The following is an 18,491-nucleotide window of genomic DNA, read 5'->3' as shown; positions in this document are numbered from 1 at the left end:
GAAAGGAAATTCATTTAAAATTATGGCAATTCCACATGCATAAAATATATTACCTTGGTACTGGCCTAGCAGGCCTCAACACTAATGGGGCAAAATCCCATACTTTTTTCAATAGATTGGCCGCAGCCCTTGAAGCCGAACGTACAGTGTTCTCCATGAGCATAGCAACGGTCATAGGACCAACACCACCTAATGGGAAGGAGATAATTATATTACTTTTCGAAGACTAATGGAAAAATTAATAAAATTATTTTTTATATTTTTTGATCATTTTAAAAATTAATAAAAAAATTATTTTAAAATATTTCATCTTATCTTTTAAAATTAATAAAAATTTAAATTTAAAATATCCGAATAATTTAAAATATTTAATGTTACCAGGTACAGGAGTAATAGCAGAAGCAGCTAAATATTTATATTACTTTTCGAAGACTAATAAAATTAAATTTTATATTTTTTTAATCTTTTTAAAAATTAATAAAAAAAATTAATTTAAAATATTTAATCTTATCTTTCAAAAAATAATATAACAAAACAAATAAATTTAAAATAATATAATAATTTAAAAATAAAATAAATAAAAAAAATGTTCTTACCAGGTACAGGAGTAATAGCAGAAGCAACTAATTTAGCTTCTTCGAAGTCAACATCACCGACTAAACGTGTACCACTTTTTTTGGTTGGATCTAGAAAACAGAAAAAATATTTTAATATTGACATTCAAAACAACTAACGAATAGATAGGTGTGTGTTTTCGTAAACGACCTCTGTTATCAGCAAAATCTTTGGCGTAGGCAATAGCTATGGACTTGCGTTGCTGATAAGAAGGGGCATATCAATATGTTTGTTAGAAAAAAATGGGAAGAAAGTAATAGCATTGATCTTAGCTCACTCAAAACATAGATTACAGATAGTGTAATGTGCAGTGTAACCTCTATACTCTCTGGGTTGTATAGATTCGTTTTAAGTCTAATCTAAGCCTAATCTCAATGTAAACATGTAAACTCTAAGTTGCATCAATGTGAATATGTGATAATTTCTTCGGGCAAGGTCATCAAAAAACTATTTTTTCATACATTCTTTACCAAACAGTTAGATGCAGGGGGTAGCATAATCATTACGTCAAGGACTCGTAAAGTGTTCGTTGTCGTATTCTTATCTTTCCCCGAAGTGCTATCTGCTGATGCCTATATTTCTGCTCTCAATGTTGTGGGATTCTAGGATTTCGAAAAACTCTGGATTGATATCCTTTTTACCTATTTAGTCCAAGTGAATATGGTAAATGCCCACTTAAGAGCCTGGGATCTTAAGCTCCTTGATATATCGAGCTGATCGGCTTAGGTCCAAGCTCACTTCATATTTAATTGTGGTGCCACGGAGAGCGAACGTTTTAATACGAGCTATTCGATTCATTGATAAGGGAACTCCTATTTATAGCCGATTTGGAACGACCTGAAACCTTATATGAAATTCATGGAAATTCTATTCATCTTTCCCAGTTAAGGCTTTAACTAAATGCCTTTAGGATAGGGAACAAGGTTGCCACTTTGGTCCGATCGGACCAAAATTGATCCAATTTTTTTTTTTTAAATTTGGTCCGATGGTCGGACCAAATGGAATTTGGTTGATTTTGGCCCAGTTTCGTCAAATCGGTAATTTTTCAAAATTTTCAATAGACATACAATTTTAACAAAACCTTCTGTAGAAATAAAATTTTGCCAAAACTTTCTATAGAAATCAAATTGTGCCAAAATTTTCTATAGAAATAAAATTTTCTATAGAAATAAATTTTTGACAAAATTTTCTATAGAAATAAATTTTTGACAAAATTTTGTATAGAAGAAAAATTTCTTTGACAAAATTTTCTATAGAAATAAAATTTTGACACAATTTTCTATAGAAAAAAATTTCTATAGAAATAAAATTTTGACAACATTTTCTATAGAAATATAATTTTGACAAAAATTTCTATAGAAATAAAATTTTGACGAAATTTTCTATAATAATAAAATTTTGACAAAATTTTCGATAGAAATATAATTTTGACAAAATTTTCTATAGAAATAAAATTTTGACAAAATTTTCGATAGAAATAAAATATTGACAAAATTTTCTACAGGAATAAAATTTTGACAAAATTTTCTATAGAAATAAAATGTTGACAAAATTTTCTATAGAAATAAAATTTTGACAAAGTTTTCTATAGAAATAAAATTTTGACAATTTTTTCTATAGAAATAAAATTTTGACAACTTTTTCTATAGAAATAAAATGTTGACAAATTTTTCTTAATAATAAAACTTTGAAAAAAAATTTCTATAGAAATAAAATTTTGACAAAATTTTCTATAGAAATAAAATTTTCTATCGAAGTATAATTTTGGAAAAATTTTAACTTTTAAAGGTCCAACTTTGGAAAAATGTTGGTCCAAAATAAAAATTCATTGTAGGAACGCTGATAGGGAATGTTCTAGCATGTGAATATCGAAGCCTGATTCGCCCAATTAGTGCAAAACGTGAATAGGGTTGCTTTCACTTTTGGGAAAAAATTAATTGAATTGAATTAAAATTTTCTGATCTGCGAACAAAGATAGATCCCCTTTGTCATCAGCTTGGGGAATTTGTAGTTTTTGGTGCTTGAACAAATGATTGCAGTAGGCAGTCCTGCACTGGTATCGCCTTTTGGAGTTTACTGTCTCGTCAATAACAGGTATTCTGATCCGAGACCAGACTCTTCGGGAAGCTTGAAGCCTCTTGATCTGCTTGACGAGAATTGGGATACGAAGTGTTTGTTTTTTCTTTTCGGATCTTAACTCTTTTCTTCACCTTGATGGCTTTAGCAAAGGCAGTGTGGTATTGGTTCCTCTATTCACAGAAAAAAATTTTACGAAAATGTTTCCAATTAAAGTCTTAATTGAGTTTTAAAAAATATTCAATTATAAATTTAATTGATTCAACAAATTTTTTAACTAAAACAAAAATCAATCACAAAAATTAATATTATCAATTAATTTTTTAATTTATACTATCATTTCTGTGATTGAAGACATTTCAATTAAAAAATTAATTGGATCAATTAATTTCGTGATTGAATCAGAAAAAAATCTTTTTGTGTGTTTTGGTCAAGGTAAATAAAGGGTCATAGTGTGATTAATTTGGCACCAAGTTGCTATAGTTAGAGCCCTCCAGTATTTATATGTGAACAAATCTCTTATTTTTCGAGCCATTACTCGTTACCGTGTATTGGTAGTATTGTATCGCTTCCAAAAAGTGGATGAAAAACACCAGATATTATCTGAAAACTGCTGCCCCCATTTGATCGAAATCCACGCCACAGTATTAGAAATAGAAAACATGCTCGTGGCCTGAACATATCGCGAAAACCGATGCAACATACTTTGAAAAATGAACTTGAACTAAAGCCGTTGAAGTTCAAAAATATACAAGAGCTCACCGCACAAAAAAGTTAGACTGGAAAGAAGCCAAGAAGTTGCTTCGTTTGCACGAGAGTATCCAGTTAGCTCCTCCGATTCAGCCAGTTAGCTCCTCGAATTCATTCCAAATTAAGCAGTTGAAAATTTACACCTGCGATTGGCCACCAGAACACAAGCGCCACCGATAGTAAAAGTGTGGACCGCCAAGAGAATGGACTATCTCCACTCGTATCCATCAACCTTGGGGTTAAAATAAATGGTGAATATTATCGTATCTCAATACGTCGCCGGGAATGGCCCAAAATACCGCAGAGCCATTTTCGTGCAGCGTTTGATGGCTTTTTCGTCCATTTTTAGGCCATTATTCGTACCAAGGTAGCTAACATTTTTTTGCTTTTGAACATTAGAATAAAAAAATATATCGCACTTTATTGTGTTGCATTGCCTATTAGCCATCCTGTATCCCAGTTAGCTTTATTTATGTTGAGGAGTAGAGTTATCAAAAAACCGGGGTTTTCTCTGGTTTGAAAAACCGCACGTTTTTTCCAAAATCAATGGACGGTGTTTTTTGAAATAAATAACAGGCATAAGCGGTTTTAGAAGAAACCGGTTATACCGGTTGCATTGCCTATCAGTTACCCTGCATTCCAGTTAGCTTTATTTATGTTGAGGAGTAGAGTAATAAAAAACCCGGGGTTTTCTCGGTTTTGAAAAACCCGACTTTTTTTCCAAAATCGGTTTGTCAGGCATAAGTGGTTTTGTCACAAAAATCAACGGAAAAAATAATTCGATAATTTATTAAAAGGTGAACACATTTTTTTTAAATTTAAATGTAGGTCGTACCATTTTGGAATTATTTTTAACAATGTAAATATAAAAACCGAAAGTCAGTTGTTGAGGTCTTGAAAAAGTTGAACACAATTTATTTTGAATTCATATGTAGGTCGTACCTTTTTGGAAGTATTTTCATAAATTAGCAAGTTAACAATGGAAATATAAAAACCGAAAGTCGGTCTTGAAAACACAGATTCTATCGGTCGACCAAAAAAAGGATTTTCACGAAAACCGACAATCCGTGTAAGAATATAAACCGGTTCACCGGGTTTTATCACCCTCCTGACTCAGGAGGTCAATTTTTCTAATTTTTAATTCACTTAAAAAATTCGTTACAACGATAGCTTACAAGGTCAGTATTATTTCTTCCCTTCCCTTCCCTTTCGTTTCGTTTTACAAAAAACTGTTTCTTATTTCCAGAATTTCCGATTTTTAACAAGAGAATATGCTATTACTTTTAAAATATATATTCTAATGGACTTGCACTATTTTCCCACTTACCTTGCTTTACATTGATGCCACAATCAATGACAACAGCACCGGGTTTTACCCAAGATCCCTTAACCATTTCGGGAACACCAATACCCACTACTAAAATATCAGCAGTACGACACTGTTAATGATACAAAAAAACAATTGGATAGAATTATATTTATTTACTCCCAAAAACAAAATTTTGCAATACTTACTACTTCATCGACATTTTTGGTCTTCGAATGGCACACTGTCACTGTGGCATTATGCCATTTTAAAAGTTCTGAAGCTGGTGTACCAACAATTTTACTACGTCCCAATACAACGGCACGTGCTCCAGCCATTTGAATACCAGATCTTTTGATCAGTTCAATGCAACCCCATGGTGTACATGGCATAAAACCGCCCAAATCACCAATTGATACGCGACCCTCATTCATTGTGTGCAAACCATCAACATCTTTGTCAGGATGAACAGCATCGGTTACCTTGTGTGAATCAATTTTGGTATCTGAATCCAATGGCATTTGGACAATAATACCATGTACACTGGGATCATTGTTCAGGTTGTTGATCTGAAAAGGAGAAAAAAATAAAATAGTCCACCGGTGAGTACATTGAACAATACTTCAACTCTGACAAAAACAACAAGTAAATACGACGGAAAATTCGGCTATGCCGAATTTTATGTACCCTCAATCTTGGATTGCGTACAAAGTTCTACTAAAGACCCCAATCGAAATACTTGGGTCATAGTATAAGATACCGATAGCAAGGTAACGGCAGTCACGATATTTTTCGTGAGTCACGACATTTTCGTGCGTGAGTACAAGTTTTCTTTTCGTGAGTGTGAGACCTACCAAACAATATCGTGCGTGAGTAAGATTTTTCCGTCGTGAGTGTGCATGAACGTGAGTAAAATATTACTAACTTGCACACCTCTAGCATATACTAACATCATGTACCAAATTTCAACCGGATCGGATGTAATTTGCTCCACAAGCCAAATCTGATTATTGCTTTATATGGGGGCTATATATAATGGACCGATCGGTATCGATTTTCGCATGGTTGTTAGAGGGCATATACTAAATTTCAATTGGATCGGATGAAATTTAATACTCCAAGAGGTTCCGGAAGCCTAGGGATCGGTTTATATGGAGACAATATATAATTATGAACCCATATGGACTAATTTTTGCATAATTGTTGAAGGGCACCGCGTACTGAATTTCAACCGGATCGGATAAAATTTTCTCTTTAAAGAGGCTCCGGAGGTCAAATATTGGGTACCGGTTTTTATGGGACCTGCATATATACAGTGAAACCTCCCAAAAGTGAACAGTTGTCTGGGACGTTTGTTATATTAACATATTAAAATTAACGTCTGGACACCTCCCATGTAGACAAAATATAAGCGGTCGTGGGTGTCCACTTCTCAGAGATTTCACTGTATAATTATGAACCTATATGGACCAATTTTTGCATAATTATTGGAAAACCTATTTCAAAATTTCGATGGAAATAAATACCATCCGGCGTACATCAATAGAACTATAAAGTTTCAAATCGATAACTTGTTTCGTTCGGAAGTTAGCGTGGCGGACATTGCTGGATCGACTCAGATTTTCAGCACGATCCACACTGAAAAAAATATTGTCGTGAGGTCAAAGATTTCATGTCTTTAAAATACGAATGCAAATTTTGTTTAGCATAGAAGACGCATTTCTTTTTTTTTTCCTTGACCAAAGGTCGATAAACTTTTCAATGAAGTCGTATTGTCCTTATAATTAAGTGATTTGATTTAAAAATGGATTAAAAATGGATATCATAACATGGAAGAAAAAATGTTTGGGCTAAGGTCAACTTGACTTTAATAATTTAAAAAAAATCTTTAAATTTAATGAAATTGTCTTTAAATTTGTTGTCTTTTTGCATCTTGACTACAAAGCAAAAAATCGTTCAAATATAGGACATGTTTTTCAACACTTTATTTTAAAGACGTTTTGTACTTGAAACACAGCATCCCAGCAAAAACTCTCATTACCCGGTAATCTTGTAGGTAAGCCTATTTAAAAATTAATAACCACTTATTAATTGGCATCCCTTCGAATTACATTTACATACATATGTCCTAGAAGGAAAGTACTTCTCCCCAGGCATACTTTCGGCCATAAAATAAGTAGTGCATTTAAAGCATATAATCACCTAATATGTAATGACTTATTCGTAGATACACCAAAGCTTGCAAAATAGCCACTTATTGTCTCAGGCAACCAAATCTCGAAAATATTGATTTCTATCGCCGATTACAATGGATCAAAATATGGCGAGTGATGCTGTAATAGGAGAACTACTTGAATAGAAACGAATATTGTATAAATAAACAAAAAAATTAATAAATAATCTAAATAAGTTGCAAATTAATTTCACACATAAAATAGAAATAAATGTAGGTTGTTTAAGGGAGTTGGATTCGTGAATTACGTTATAATATATCCAATAGCCAATTCACATAAGGTTCAAAATCTACTAAAAGTGGATTTTAAGTCTCTTTTTTATAAGGCAAATGGCATTTGAAATTTAGTTTAAGCGCATTTTGGAAATGTAATGTAAATGAGGTATAAGAAAGCATTTATTTAAAACATAATATGATAATGTCATTAAACACAATTATTATGAAATGTTTGTGATAAAAATTTCTTAATGGAAAAATTTTCAGAATTACCGTTACATTACATATTCTTTTTGATTTTTTATGTAAGTGCTCGATTATGTGAATAATTATACCTAATGGTACCATCATTTATTCTATTTTATTAATTCGTTAACTACAACTGCATAAAATTTGAGAATAACAATTCGAAAATTACCGAAAAGTATTTATTTTCGTCATTACAAGTTAGTCATTATAACTCGCCGCAATGTAATGCAACGTGTAATGACAGCTTTACTCCTGGTAATGTCAATTGTAATGAGATGTGGTTACCTAATTTTTGCTGGGATAATTTCTACTAGAAGTCGAGCCTTAATTTGGAAAATAAAGTCGTCGTTAACTTGTTTTTAAAGGACTTTGATAGCATATGAAGAAAAAAAGCTGAAAAAGCGAAAAATTAAAATTCCTAGAAGCAAGTACACAAAACCCGATTTTAAAAGAGAATTGTGTCTTAAAAGTATCCTTACTTGTATTCTCCGCTTCTTTGGCTCGGAATCAATACCAAATTTTTTAAAGTAAAGACAAAATCTTTGGAACCGGGTATGCTTTTTTTTCAGTGCAGAACACATGTTCGGATATTCGAAATCGCAAATTTTCATCATTTATCAAATTTTTATTTATTTGATAGATTAATAAAGTTATAACAATGATTTCTTCATTCCAAATAAATTAAAATGTAAAATTCTCAAAATAAGTATGAAGCGAAATATTAAATATATCGATTATTTAAAGACATTTTCTTTAAATCAAAAATGTTTTTCTTTACTATAAGGGAGCCACCGTGGTGCAATGGTTAGCATACCCGCCTTGCATACACAAGGTCGTAAGTTCGACTCCTGCTTCGACCGAACACCAAAAAGTTTTTCAGTGGTGGATTATCCCACCTCAGTAATGCTGGTGACATTTCTGAGTGCTTCAAAGCTTCTTTAAGTGGTTTCACTGCAATGTGGAACGCCGTTCGGAAAATTTTGACAACATTTTCTATAGAAGTAAAATTTGGAAAAAAATTTCTATAGAAATAAAATTTGGAAAAAATTTCTATAGAAATAAAATTTTGACAAAATTTTCTATAGAAATAAAATTTTTACATAATTTTCTATAGAAATAAAACTTTTACAAAATTTTCTATAGAAATAAAATTTTGACATTTTCTATAGAAATAAAATTTTGGTAGATTATTTTTGGCTCGAGTGGCAACCATGAATATGAACCGATGTGGACCAATTTTTGCGTGATTGGGGATCGGCTATATATAACTATAGACCGATATGGACCAATTTTGGCATGGATATTAGCGGCCTTATATTAACACCATGTTCCAAATTTCAGCCGGATCGGATGAAATTTTCGTTACTTAGAGGCTCCGCAAGCCAAATCGGGGGATCGGTTTATATGGGGGCTATATATAATTATGGACCGATGTGGACCAATTTTTGCATGGTTGTTAGATACCATATACTAACACCATGTACCAAATTTCAGCCGGATCGGATGAAATTTGCTTCTCTTAGAGCGATCGCAAGCCAAATTTGGGGGTCCGTTTATATAGGGGCTATACGTAAGAGTGGACCGATATGGACCAATTTTTGCACGGTTGTTAGAGACCATATACTAACACCATGTACCAAATTTCAGCCGGATCGGATGAAATTTGCTTCTCTTAGAGCAATCGCAAGCCAAATTTGGGGGTCCGTTTATATGGGTGCTATACGTAAAAGTGGACCGATATGGCCCATTTGCAATACCATCCGACCTACATCAATAACAACTAGTTGTGCCAAGTTTCAAATCGATAGCTTGTTTCGTTCGGAAGTTAGCGTGATTTCAACAGACGGACGGACATGCTCAGATCGACTCAGAATTTCACCACGACCCAGAATATATATATATATATATATATATATATATATATATATATATATATATATATATATATATATATATATATATATATATATATATATATATATATATATATATATATATATATATATATATATATATATATATATATATATATATATATATATATATATATATATATATATATATATATATATATATATATATATATATATATATATATATATATATATATATATATATATATATATATATATATATATATATATATATATATATATATATATATATATATATATATATATATATATATATATATATATATATATATATATATATATATATATATATACTTTATGGGGTCTAAGAGCAATATTTCGGTGTGTTACAAACGGAATGACAAAGTTAATATACCCCCATCCTATGGTGGAGGGTATAAAAATTCTTTAATATTCTGTAAATCATTCAATTCCTAAAATTTAGTTTGCACAATCTTCCGTATTAAGTCAATATTTATTCCAGTGTATGGTGGAGAATATAAAAATAATCAACCTTAAGATGGCTAGCATGGACGAGGGCCTAGTGGCCATAGAAAAATGTCTGGGCAATCCAGAATCGCTCGCCAAAAATTTGAGGCAATATCTAATTATGGACTTATATTGAACATTTTTGTTTACTTTTTTTTCTTTGGAAAACCTAACCTATATTATGTCATCTACCGGTCGTAAATAATACACGATTTCATTGACGTCTGTATTTAGAAAATTTTATTGTTAATACTAAAGCCAAATATGCTATGACCTACAGTCATTTCTTATCACCATAAACAAATTTCTAATCAAATTAAAGGTCTTCAGTTTTTCAAGCTATAGATGCAATACCAATCAGGTGATCATCTTAAGTAAAAACATCGTAGCAACTAAAAATATTCCAAGCTTTCTTGCTCTTAAACTATTATCTCATATTTCGAATTGCATTATTTTTATTCAATACCAAACAAAATATTCCACACGATAATAACAATAATTGTATAATAAAAATAACTATTTAAATGTTTGCATTAATGAATTTAAATTTTTAGAATATTTAAACTTGAGACGGAAGTTAGTTTAGAAAAAAAGTATAGACTTTTTGTTATAAACGTTAACATCTTTATGGAATAAAAAGCATTTTTTCTTTTATTACAAGAATAAACATTTAAAAAAAAAAAATTTTTTTTTTGATAAGTTTGAGAAACTCAAACATCTGTAAGAAAAGAACAAAACGTTTTTCAAACTTTTTTCTTTGCGTGTAAATATTCTAAAATTCTAAAGACAACTGGTAAGATTTCGATTATATTATGAGGTCAAAACCATAATAACAAAATATGATATGAAAATAAGGAGATGGTTTTTGTGAATGGTACCAAGATAAATTAGCTGTGATGAATAGAAAATACGGAGAACCACATTAGCGTAACTTAAATCGGGTGAGGGGATTAAGTCATCCTCCAGAAAATGATTAGCACACGAATATGTTTGACAGCCATTTGAAAATTTTTAGATGGTTAAACTTTTTTTGTTCAAATTTTTTATTGAATTTTGATAAAGTTGTCTTTAGAATTTTAGAATATTTACACGCAAAGAAAAAAGTTTGAAAAACGTTTTGTTCTTTTCTTACAGATGTTTGAGTTTCTCAAACTTATCAACAAAAATTTTTTTTTTCAAAATGTTTATTCTTGTAATAAAAGAAAAAATGCTTTTTATTCCATAAAGATGTTAAACGAAAATCTCTATTTTTAAATTTATTGCATAATAGATGCTTTACTTACCTTATCCAAGAGTTCAATTTCCGTTATAGTTCTTGGTAATTGGACATGTTGAGCAGCGATACCAATTTCCTTGGCCGCTTTAATTTTCATACGAATATAGACATTGGAATCCTCACGTCCACCAACTTGAACGATACATAGACCGGGAGCAAAGTTTGGTAAATCCTTTTGTAGATCATATACCTTACGCTTAAGAGTTTCACGAATTTCGCTAATTAATAAAAAAATTATATATTTATATTTTGCTATTTTTCTTTTTTCTTAATTCGAAAACACTCACTTAGCCACTTGAGTACCGGATATTAATTTTGCCACAGACATATTTTCGGCAGGTTTTGGCTCAAAATCACTGTTAATATTTAATAAAAAAAATTAATAAAAATGGAATAAATTTTTATAATGGAAGTAAATTTTTTTAGAAATTCTTATTGCAACGAGAATTCAACTCACGTCTACACTGTAGCTAATACGAATGAAAATTGATTTGAATTTTCCAATCTTCGCAATTTGCCTATCACATACTCATAGATTTAATTCGGCTCTTGATTTGATTGCTTGTATTTGTGATATCGCTCGAGGTATCACAAAATTCATGCAAAAAGATTATCAATATATTTTTGTATTTGTTGGGGTCAAAAAGTTAGGGAGGTATGTACATTGGAGTGCCTACAATTGTTTGTGGGCAAATTAAAAATATATCCGCATATATAGCATGGGAACTCAAACAATAATAAATCTCGGGAATAAGAATATGAATAATCTCGCTTGCCAAAACATGGATAATTTTGGAGCCATAGACAACACGAAATTCTGCTTTTTCATTATAAGTTTGAAGAAAAATAGGGAATTGATGTATTTTAGTATGGGGGGATACATGCAGTCAAATTACAGTGACCAAACTGATGGAAGGGTTTGGTCACTGGAATTTCATTCGCGCACATTCACGAAGAAATATTTTTATTCACGCACGGCCTGTGGGTAGAGATTCACGTCCGTACGTGAGTGTGAAAAGGGTATGCTAACCGTGGTGCAATGGTTAGCATGCCCGCCTTGCCTACACAAGGTCGTGGGTTCGATTCCTGCTTCGACCGAACACCAACAAGTTTTTCAGCGGTGGATTATCCCACCTCAGTAATGCTGGTGACATTTCTGAGGGTTTCAAAGCTTCTCTAAGTGGTGTCACTGCAATGTGGAACACCGTTCGGAATCGGCTATAAAAAGGAGGTCCCTTGTCATTGAACTTAACATGGAATCGGGCAGCGCTCAGTGATAAGAGAGAAGTTCACCAATGTGTGGTATCACAATGGACTGAATAGTCTAAGTGAGCCTGATACATCGAGCTGCCACCTAACCTAACCTAACATAACCTAACCTAACCTAACGTACGAACAACGTTTAAACTCTCAGGCACAATTCCCGAAATATTTCAGGACATGACAATTTTCGTGACTTACGAAAATTTTCCTAACTCACGACAATATTCGTGATTCGCAAAAATGTTCGAATGAATATCGCGGATTATCCGCTAAGTAATGCTGGTGATATTTCTGAGTGTTTCTAAGTGATTTCGCCGCAATGTGGAACTAGGTCCCTCTGTTACAAGAGAGAAGCAGGATTGCCATTTTGGTCCTATCGGACCAAAATTTGTCCATAAAATTATTCATTTTTAAATTTGGTTCGATGGTCGGACCAAATGGAATTTGATTGATTTTGGCCCATTTTCGTCAATCGGTAATTTTTCGTAATTTTCTAATGAACTAAAATTTTAACAAAGTTTTCTATAGAAATAAAATTTTGACAAATTTCCTATAGAAATAAAATTTTGACGACATTTTCTATAGAAGTAAATTTTCTAATGAACTAACAGGTTGGCTGATAAGTCCCCGGTCTGACACATATATGGCATCGCTAGTATTAAATGCATAGTATTTTTACCAACCTTCAAATGATTCGTGTCAAAATTTGACGTCTGTACGTCAATTAGTTTGTGAGATAGAGCGTCTTTTGTGAAGCAACTTTTGTTATTGTGAAAAAATGGAAAAAAAGGAATTTCGTGTTTTGATAAAATACTGTTTTCTGAAGGGAAAAAATACGGTGGAAGCAAAAACTTGGCTTGATAATGAGTTTCCGGACCCTGCCCCAGGGAAATCAACAATAATTGATTGGTATGCAAAATTCAAGCGTGGTGAAATGAGCACGGAGGACGGTGAACGCAGTGGACGCCCGAAAGAGGTGGTTACCGACGAAAACATCAAAAAAATCCACAAAATGATTTTGAATGACCGTAAAATGAAGTTGATCGAGGCCTCTGCTATGCCTTAAAGATATCAAAGGAACGTGTTGGTCATATCATTCATCAATATTTGGATATGCGGAAGCTCTGTGCAAAATCGGTGCCGCGCGAGCTCACATTTGACCAAAAACAATAACGTGTTGATGATTCTGAGCGGTGTTTGCAGCTGTTAACTCGTAATACACCCGAGTTTATCCGTCGATATGTGACAATGGATGAAACATGGCTCCATCACTACACTCCTGAGTCCAATCGACAGTCGGCTGAGTGGACAGCGACCGGTGAACCGTCTCCGAATAATTTTTATCGATTATCTTGAGAAGGGAAAAACAATCAACAGTGACTATTATATGGCGTTATTGGAGCGTTTGAAGGTCGGAATCGCGGCAAAACGGCCCCATATGAAGAAGAAAAAAGTGTTGTTCCACCAAGACAACGCACCGTGCCACAAGTCATTGAGAACGATGGCAAAAATTCATGAATTGGGCTTCGAATTGCTTCCCCACCCACCGTATTCTCCAGATCCGGCCCCCAGCGACTTTTTCTTGTTCTCAGACCTCAAAAGGATGCTCGCAGGGAAAAAATTTGGCTGCAATGAAGAGGTGATCGCCGAAACTGAGGCCTAGTTTGAGGCAAAACCGAAGGAGTACTACCAAAATGGTATCAAAAAATTGGAAGGGCGTTATAATCGTTCTATCGCTCTTGAAGGGAATTATGTTGAATAATAAAAACGAATTTTGACAAAAAATGTGTTTTTCTTTGTTAGACTGGGGACCTATCAGCCAACCTGTTAAAGTTTTCACAAAATTTTCTATAGAAAAATTTTAACAAAATTTTCTACAGAACTAAAATTTTGTCATAATTTTCTATAGAAAACAAAATTTTTACAACATTTTCTATATAAATAAAATTTTGACAAAATTTTGTATAGAAGTAGAATTGAGACGAAATTTTCAATAGAAATAAAATTTTGACAAATGTTTCAATAGAAATAAAATTTTAATAAAATTTTCTATAAAAAAAAAATTTCAAAAAATGTTCTACAGAAAAGAAATTTTGACAAAATTTTCTATAGAAATAAATAGAAATAAAAACTATGAATAGAAATAAAAATTTTACAAAGTGTTCTATCGAAGTAAAATTTTGGAAAAATTTTAACTTTTAAATGATATTAATTTAATTTGGAAAAATGGTCCGCTGGTACGAATTTTGGTCCAATTTTGGAGAAATGTTGGTCCAAAATAAAAATTCATTGTGGCAACGTTGGAGAGAAGTTCACCACTGTGGTATCACAAAGGACTGAAAAATCTAAGTGAGCCTGAAATATCGGGCTCCCACTATACCAAAACTAACCAAGAATTTAATCGTGAACGTGAATTTGTTCGTCAGTGTGATTTTTTTTTTATCGTGAAAGTGAATTTTTATCGTAAACATGCATTTTATCGTGAGAGGGAATTGGTTTGCACGTAGAGAAGGAATATGATCACCTCAAACATGTTTCAAGAGCAAAATGTTATTTTTGTATGGTGACCATGTAACATGTTTGTCACTAAAATGTTATTTTCTCGTCAAATATAACCTGCTTGCCGAAATCAGATACATTATTTCCCAGAAAATAACATCGTTGCGAAAACCATGTTACATGGTCACTACCCAAAAATAACATTTTGCTCTTAAAACATGTTTGAGGTGATCATATTCTTTCTCTGGGTGTGTGAACGTGTTTTTTTTCGTGAATATAACTTCGATAAAATTATATTTTTGTTAGGCCCATTTACCCTCATTCACGAGATTTAGTTTAAATTTCATTTACGACTTATCTGAATCGTGTCAACAAATTTCGTGTCATAGTAGATACTTCATATACTCTTATATCCAAAAGAAAATTAGTTACCATTTTTGTTAAATCATGGTAATCAAAAAGCTTCAGCACATTCTCCTACCAACTATGGTAAGATAGCCTAATAAACGGACATATATTAAGAATTATAGCGTATTAGCTACCAATTTTGATAATTTTGATAACAGTAAGTTTATGAGATAAGGTACATAATTCTTTACAAATATGAATTAAAATAGCCCACTGTATGATGCAAATAATGAATGATTGAGCAGAGAGAAAGACTACTCCTTCAATGTGAAAGAGGTATTAATTTCTTTCCCATTTTAGATCTTGTAGTTTACAAGAGTTTCTAAAATAGGTACGGAAGTGTTTGGTTGTATATTATTTTGTGCAGAAAAATTTGATTTGAAGAGATCTTCGAGTGAAACATTTTTTTTTCCTCCATGAGGCTTAAGAAATCAAATCTGGGGTTATTATAGACCGATATGGAGCAAGTTTCTAATTTTCAATCGGATAAATTCTCCTCCTTCAGAGGGTTCAAGAAATCAAATCTGGAAGTCGGTTAATATAATTATGGAGCGATATGGTCTGATTTTTGCATGGTTAAAGGGTATACACTGACATTACATACCTATCCCCAGAAAAAAGACCACGCTTTTCTTATAGCCGATTTGACTTTATACTAGTTCATGAAAATTTATTAATTTTACTTCAATTTTGTTAAATGTGACAAAATTCTTATTTTAATTAAAACTAAAAATGAGAAAAAAATTATACAAAAATAAGTACACAATTTTACTAAATATGAAAATAGTTCACATTTTCCTAAAATAACTGAGGTTTGCTTAAATTGAGTTCATAAGTTTTTTAAATGAGTAAATTTTACTTAAATTATGTCTATCTAGAACTCCATATAGTGCAAAGATATTTTAACAATTTTTAATTCCAAAATATGCATTTCTATTAAACAACAGAAAAAAATATTTGTAATAAATTTTCTTGAACTTGACACAAATTATTACTTTCTTTGATGTCATGTTGCAATTACTAAAATATTTTAGTTAAAATTTTCTAATATAATTTTCACTTTTTTCTGGGTGTATAAAGAATTATGGAACACATATGTATATTAACATCACGTACCAAATTCCAACCTCATCGAATGGAATTTATTTTTCCTGGAGGCTCCAAAAATCAAATCTGGGGATCGGCTATAATTAACAATATACGGCCGTAAGTTCGGCCAGGCCGAATCTTATGTACCCCCCACCATGGATTGCGTAGAAACTGAAGACTGTCATCCACAATCGAATCAATTGGGTTGTGGTATCTTACAACTTCTTAACATCGTTTTCTAAATTGTTAGTTAGTCCATAAATGGTATATATTAGACAAAAAAGGTATGTATAGGTAAGTCTACAAATAATTACGAATCGATATGGACTTTTGTACGGTACGTAGAGAGCCAGAATTGAAATATGGGGGTCGCTTATATGTGGGCTATATACAATTATGAACTTGATATGGACCAATTTCTGTGTGATTGGGGATCGATTTATATGAGGGCTATATATAACTATAGACCGATTTGGACCTTGTTAGGCATGGTTGTTAACGGCCATATACTAGCACAATGTACCAAATTTCAACTGACTCGGATGAAATTTGCTCCTCCAAGTGGCTCCAAAACCAAATCTCGGGATCGGTATATATGGGGCTATATATGATTATGGACTGATATGGACCACTTTTGGCATGGTTGTTAAATATCAAATACTACCACCACGGACCAAATCGGATGAATTTTGCTTCTCCGAAAGGCAAATTTGGGGATCGGTTTATATGGGGGGTATATATAATTATGGACTGATATGAACCAATTCCTGCATGGTTGTTGAATACCATATACTAACATCACACGCAAAAAAATAATTCTTTCCTCCCAAACGAAATTTTAGACAAACAAAGTTCGTTTCTGATTTGATTTTCGCTGTAAGGAAGTGTATTTGGAAGAAAAGTATATACTTTTTGCGATAAACGTTTATTCTTTTCCAGGATGTAAAAACAATTTCATAAAGATAAACTCAAAAAAACCATGTTTTCTTGCTAATTGCATTCTCCCTCACATCTTTCTCACATACACGAGGTTTTTAGTTCTTAACACATTTTCCTGTAATACCAACAATGTAGAAGAAATTATACGATTTTATAAATTTTTAAATTTTTTTGTTACCTTTCGCCTGGACGGAGAATCGAATCGCGGACCATGCACTTTGTAAGCCAACACACTAACCACTGAGCTATGTACCTGTTATGGTCATCAATAGATAAATATCCATATAAGTTATATTTATATAGCATAGCTTGCGGCGCCCACGAACCGAATAAACATAGTTTATTTAACAGAAACAAACATTTTGTTTGATAACGTGGAGCAGTGGTTGCTACGTCCGACTTGCATGTCAAAGGGCGTGGGTTCGATCCCTGCTTCGACCAAAGTTTTTTTTGGTTTTTTTTACATATATTCCAGTTATGATTCCGAAAAAATTTTCAACATTACATTGTAGTATATTACATTTTGAACTGTAAAATGTGTCTTATTAAAGACCTAAAGTCAGAAAAGAACAGTGTTTGATATAAACGAAATGGACTGTGTTGTTGTTTCAAAAATAACTTTTTTTATTGAAAAAATAAAAATTTTGTAACAAACTAATTTTTTTGGTGATAAAAGTTTAGAATTTTCGAAGCAATTCAAAAAACTCTAACAAAAGAAAAACGTTTTCGGTACACGTTTTCCAAACCTTTTTTTTCTTTGCGTGCACGTACCAAATTTCAACCGAATCGGATAAATTTTGCTCTTCCAAGGGGCTCCGGAGGTCTAATCTGGGGATCGGTTTATATGGGGGCTATATATAATTATAGACCGATTTCGACCAATTTTTGCATTGGTGTTTGAGGCCATATATTGACACCACGTACCAAATTTCAACTGAATCAGATGAATTTTGGTCTTCCAAGAGGCTCCGGAGGTCAAATCTGGTGATCGGTTTATATGGGGGCTATATATAATTATGGACCGATGTGGACCAATTTTTGCATGGTTGTTAGAGACCATATACCAACACCATGTACCAAATTTCAGCCGGATCGGATGAAATTTGATTCTCTTAGAGGCTCCGCAAACCACATCGGGGGGTCGGTTTATATGGGGGCTACACGCTCACA

General features: G+C 32.4%; 1 protein-coding gene across 2 annotated transcripts in view; it reads right to left on the bottom strand.

Moving 5' to 3' along the window:
• Positions 1 to 18,491, bottom strand: part of pug (pug C-1-tetrahydrofolate synthase, cytoplasmic) — a 38,419-nt gene that overhangs the window by 5,180 nt on the left and 14,748 nt on the right. The window contains exons 1-7 of one of the 2 annotated variants that reach the window (XM_075289682.1): positions 11,581 to 11,627; positions 11,411 to 11,479; positions 11,131 to 11,341; positions 4,957 to 5,316; positions 4,769 to 4,880; positions 597 to 686; positions 54 to 189 (exon numbers count right to left, since the gene is read on the bottom strand). In XM_075289682.1, the coding sequence (XP_075145797.1) occupies positions 54 to 189; positions 597 to 686; positions 4,769 to 4,880; positions 4,957 to 5,316; positions 11,131 to 11,341; positions 11,411 to 11,451 (950 nt within the window). In that variant the 5' untranslated portion in view covers positions 11,452 to 11,479; positions 11,581 to 11,627. Of the gene's footprint in view, positions 1 to 53; positions 190 to 596; positions 687 to 4,768; positions 4,881 to 4,956; positions 5,317 to 11,130; positions 11,342 to 11,410; positions 11,480 to 11,580; positions 11,628 to 18,491 lie in introns of those variants that run through there. The other variant, XM_075289681.1, reaches the window with a different exon arrangement.

The sequence above is a fragment of the Haematobia irritans genome, chromosome 1, assembly GCF_050003625.1.
Source record: "Haematobia irritans isolate KBUSLIRL chromosome 1, ASM5000362v1, whole genome shotgun sequence".
In the NCBI taxonomy this organism is placed as follows: Eukaryota; Metazoa; Arthropoda; class Insecta; order Diptera; family Muscidae; genus Haematobia; species Haematobia irritans.
The sequence above is the reverse complement of the archived record's forward strand: the minus strand, read 5'-3'. Positions and strand labels throughout refer to the sequence as shown.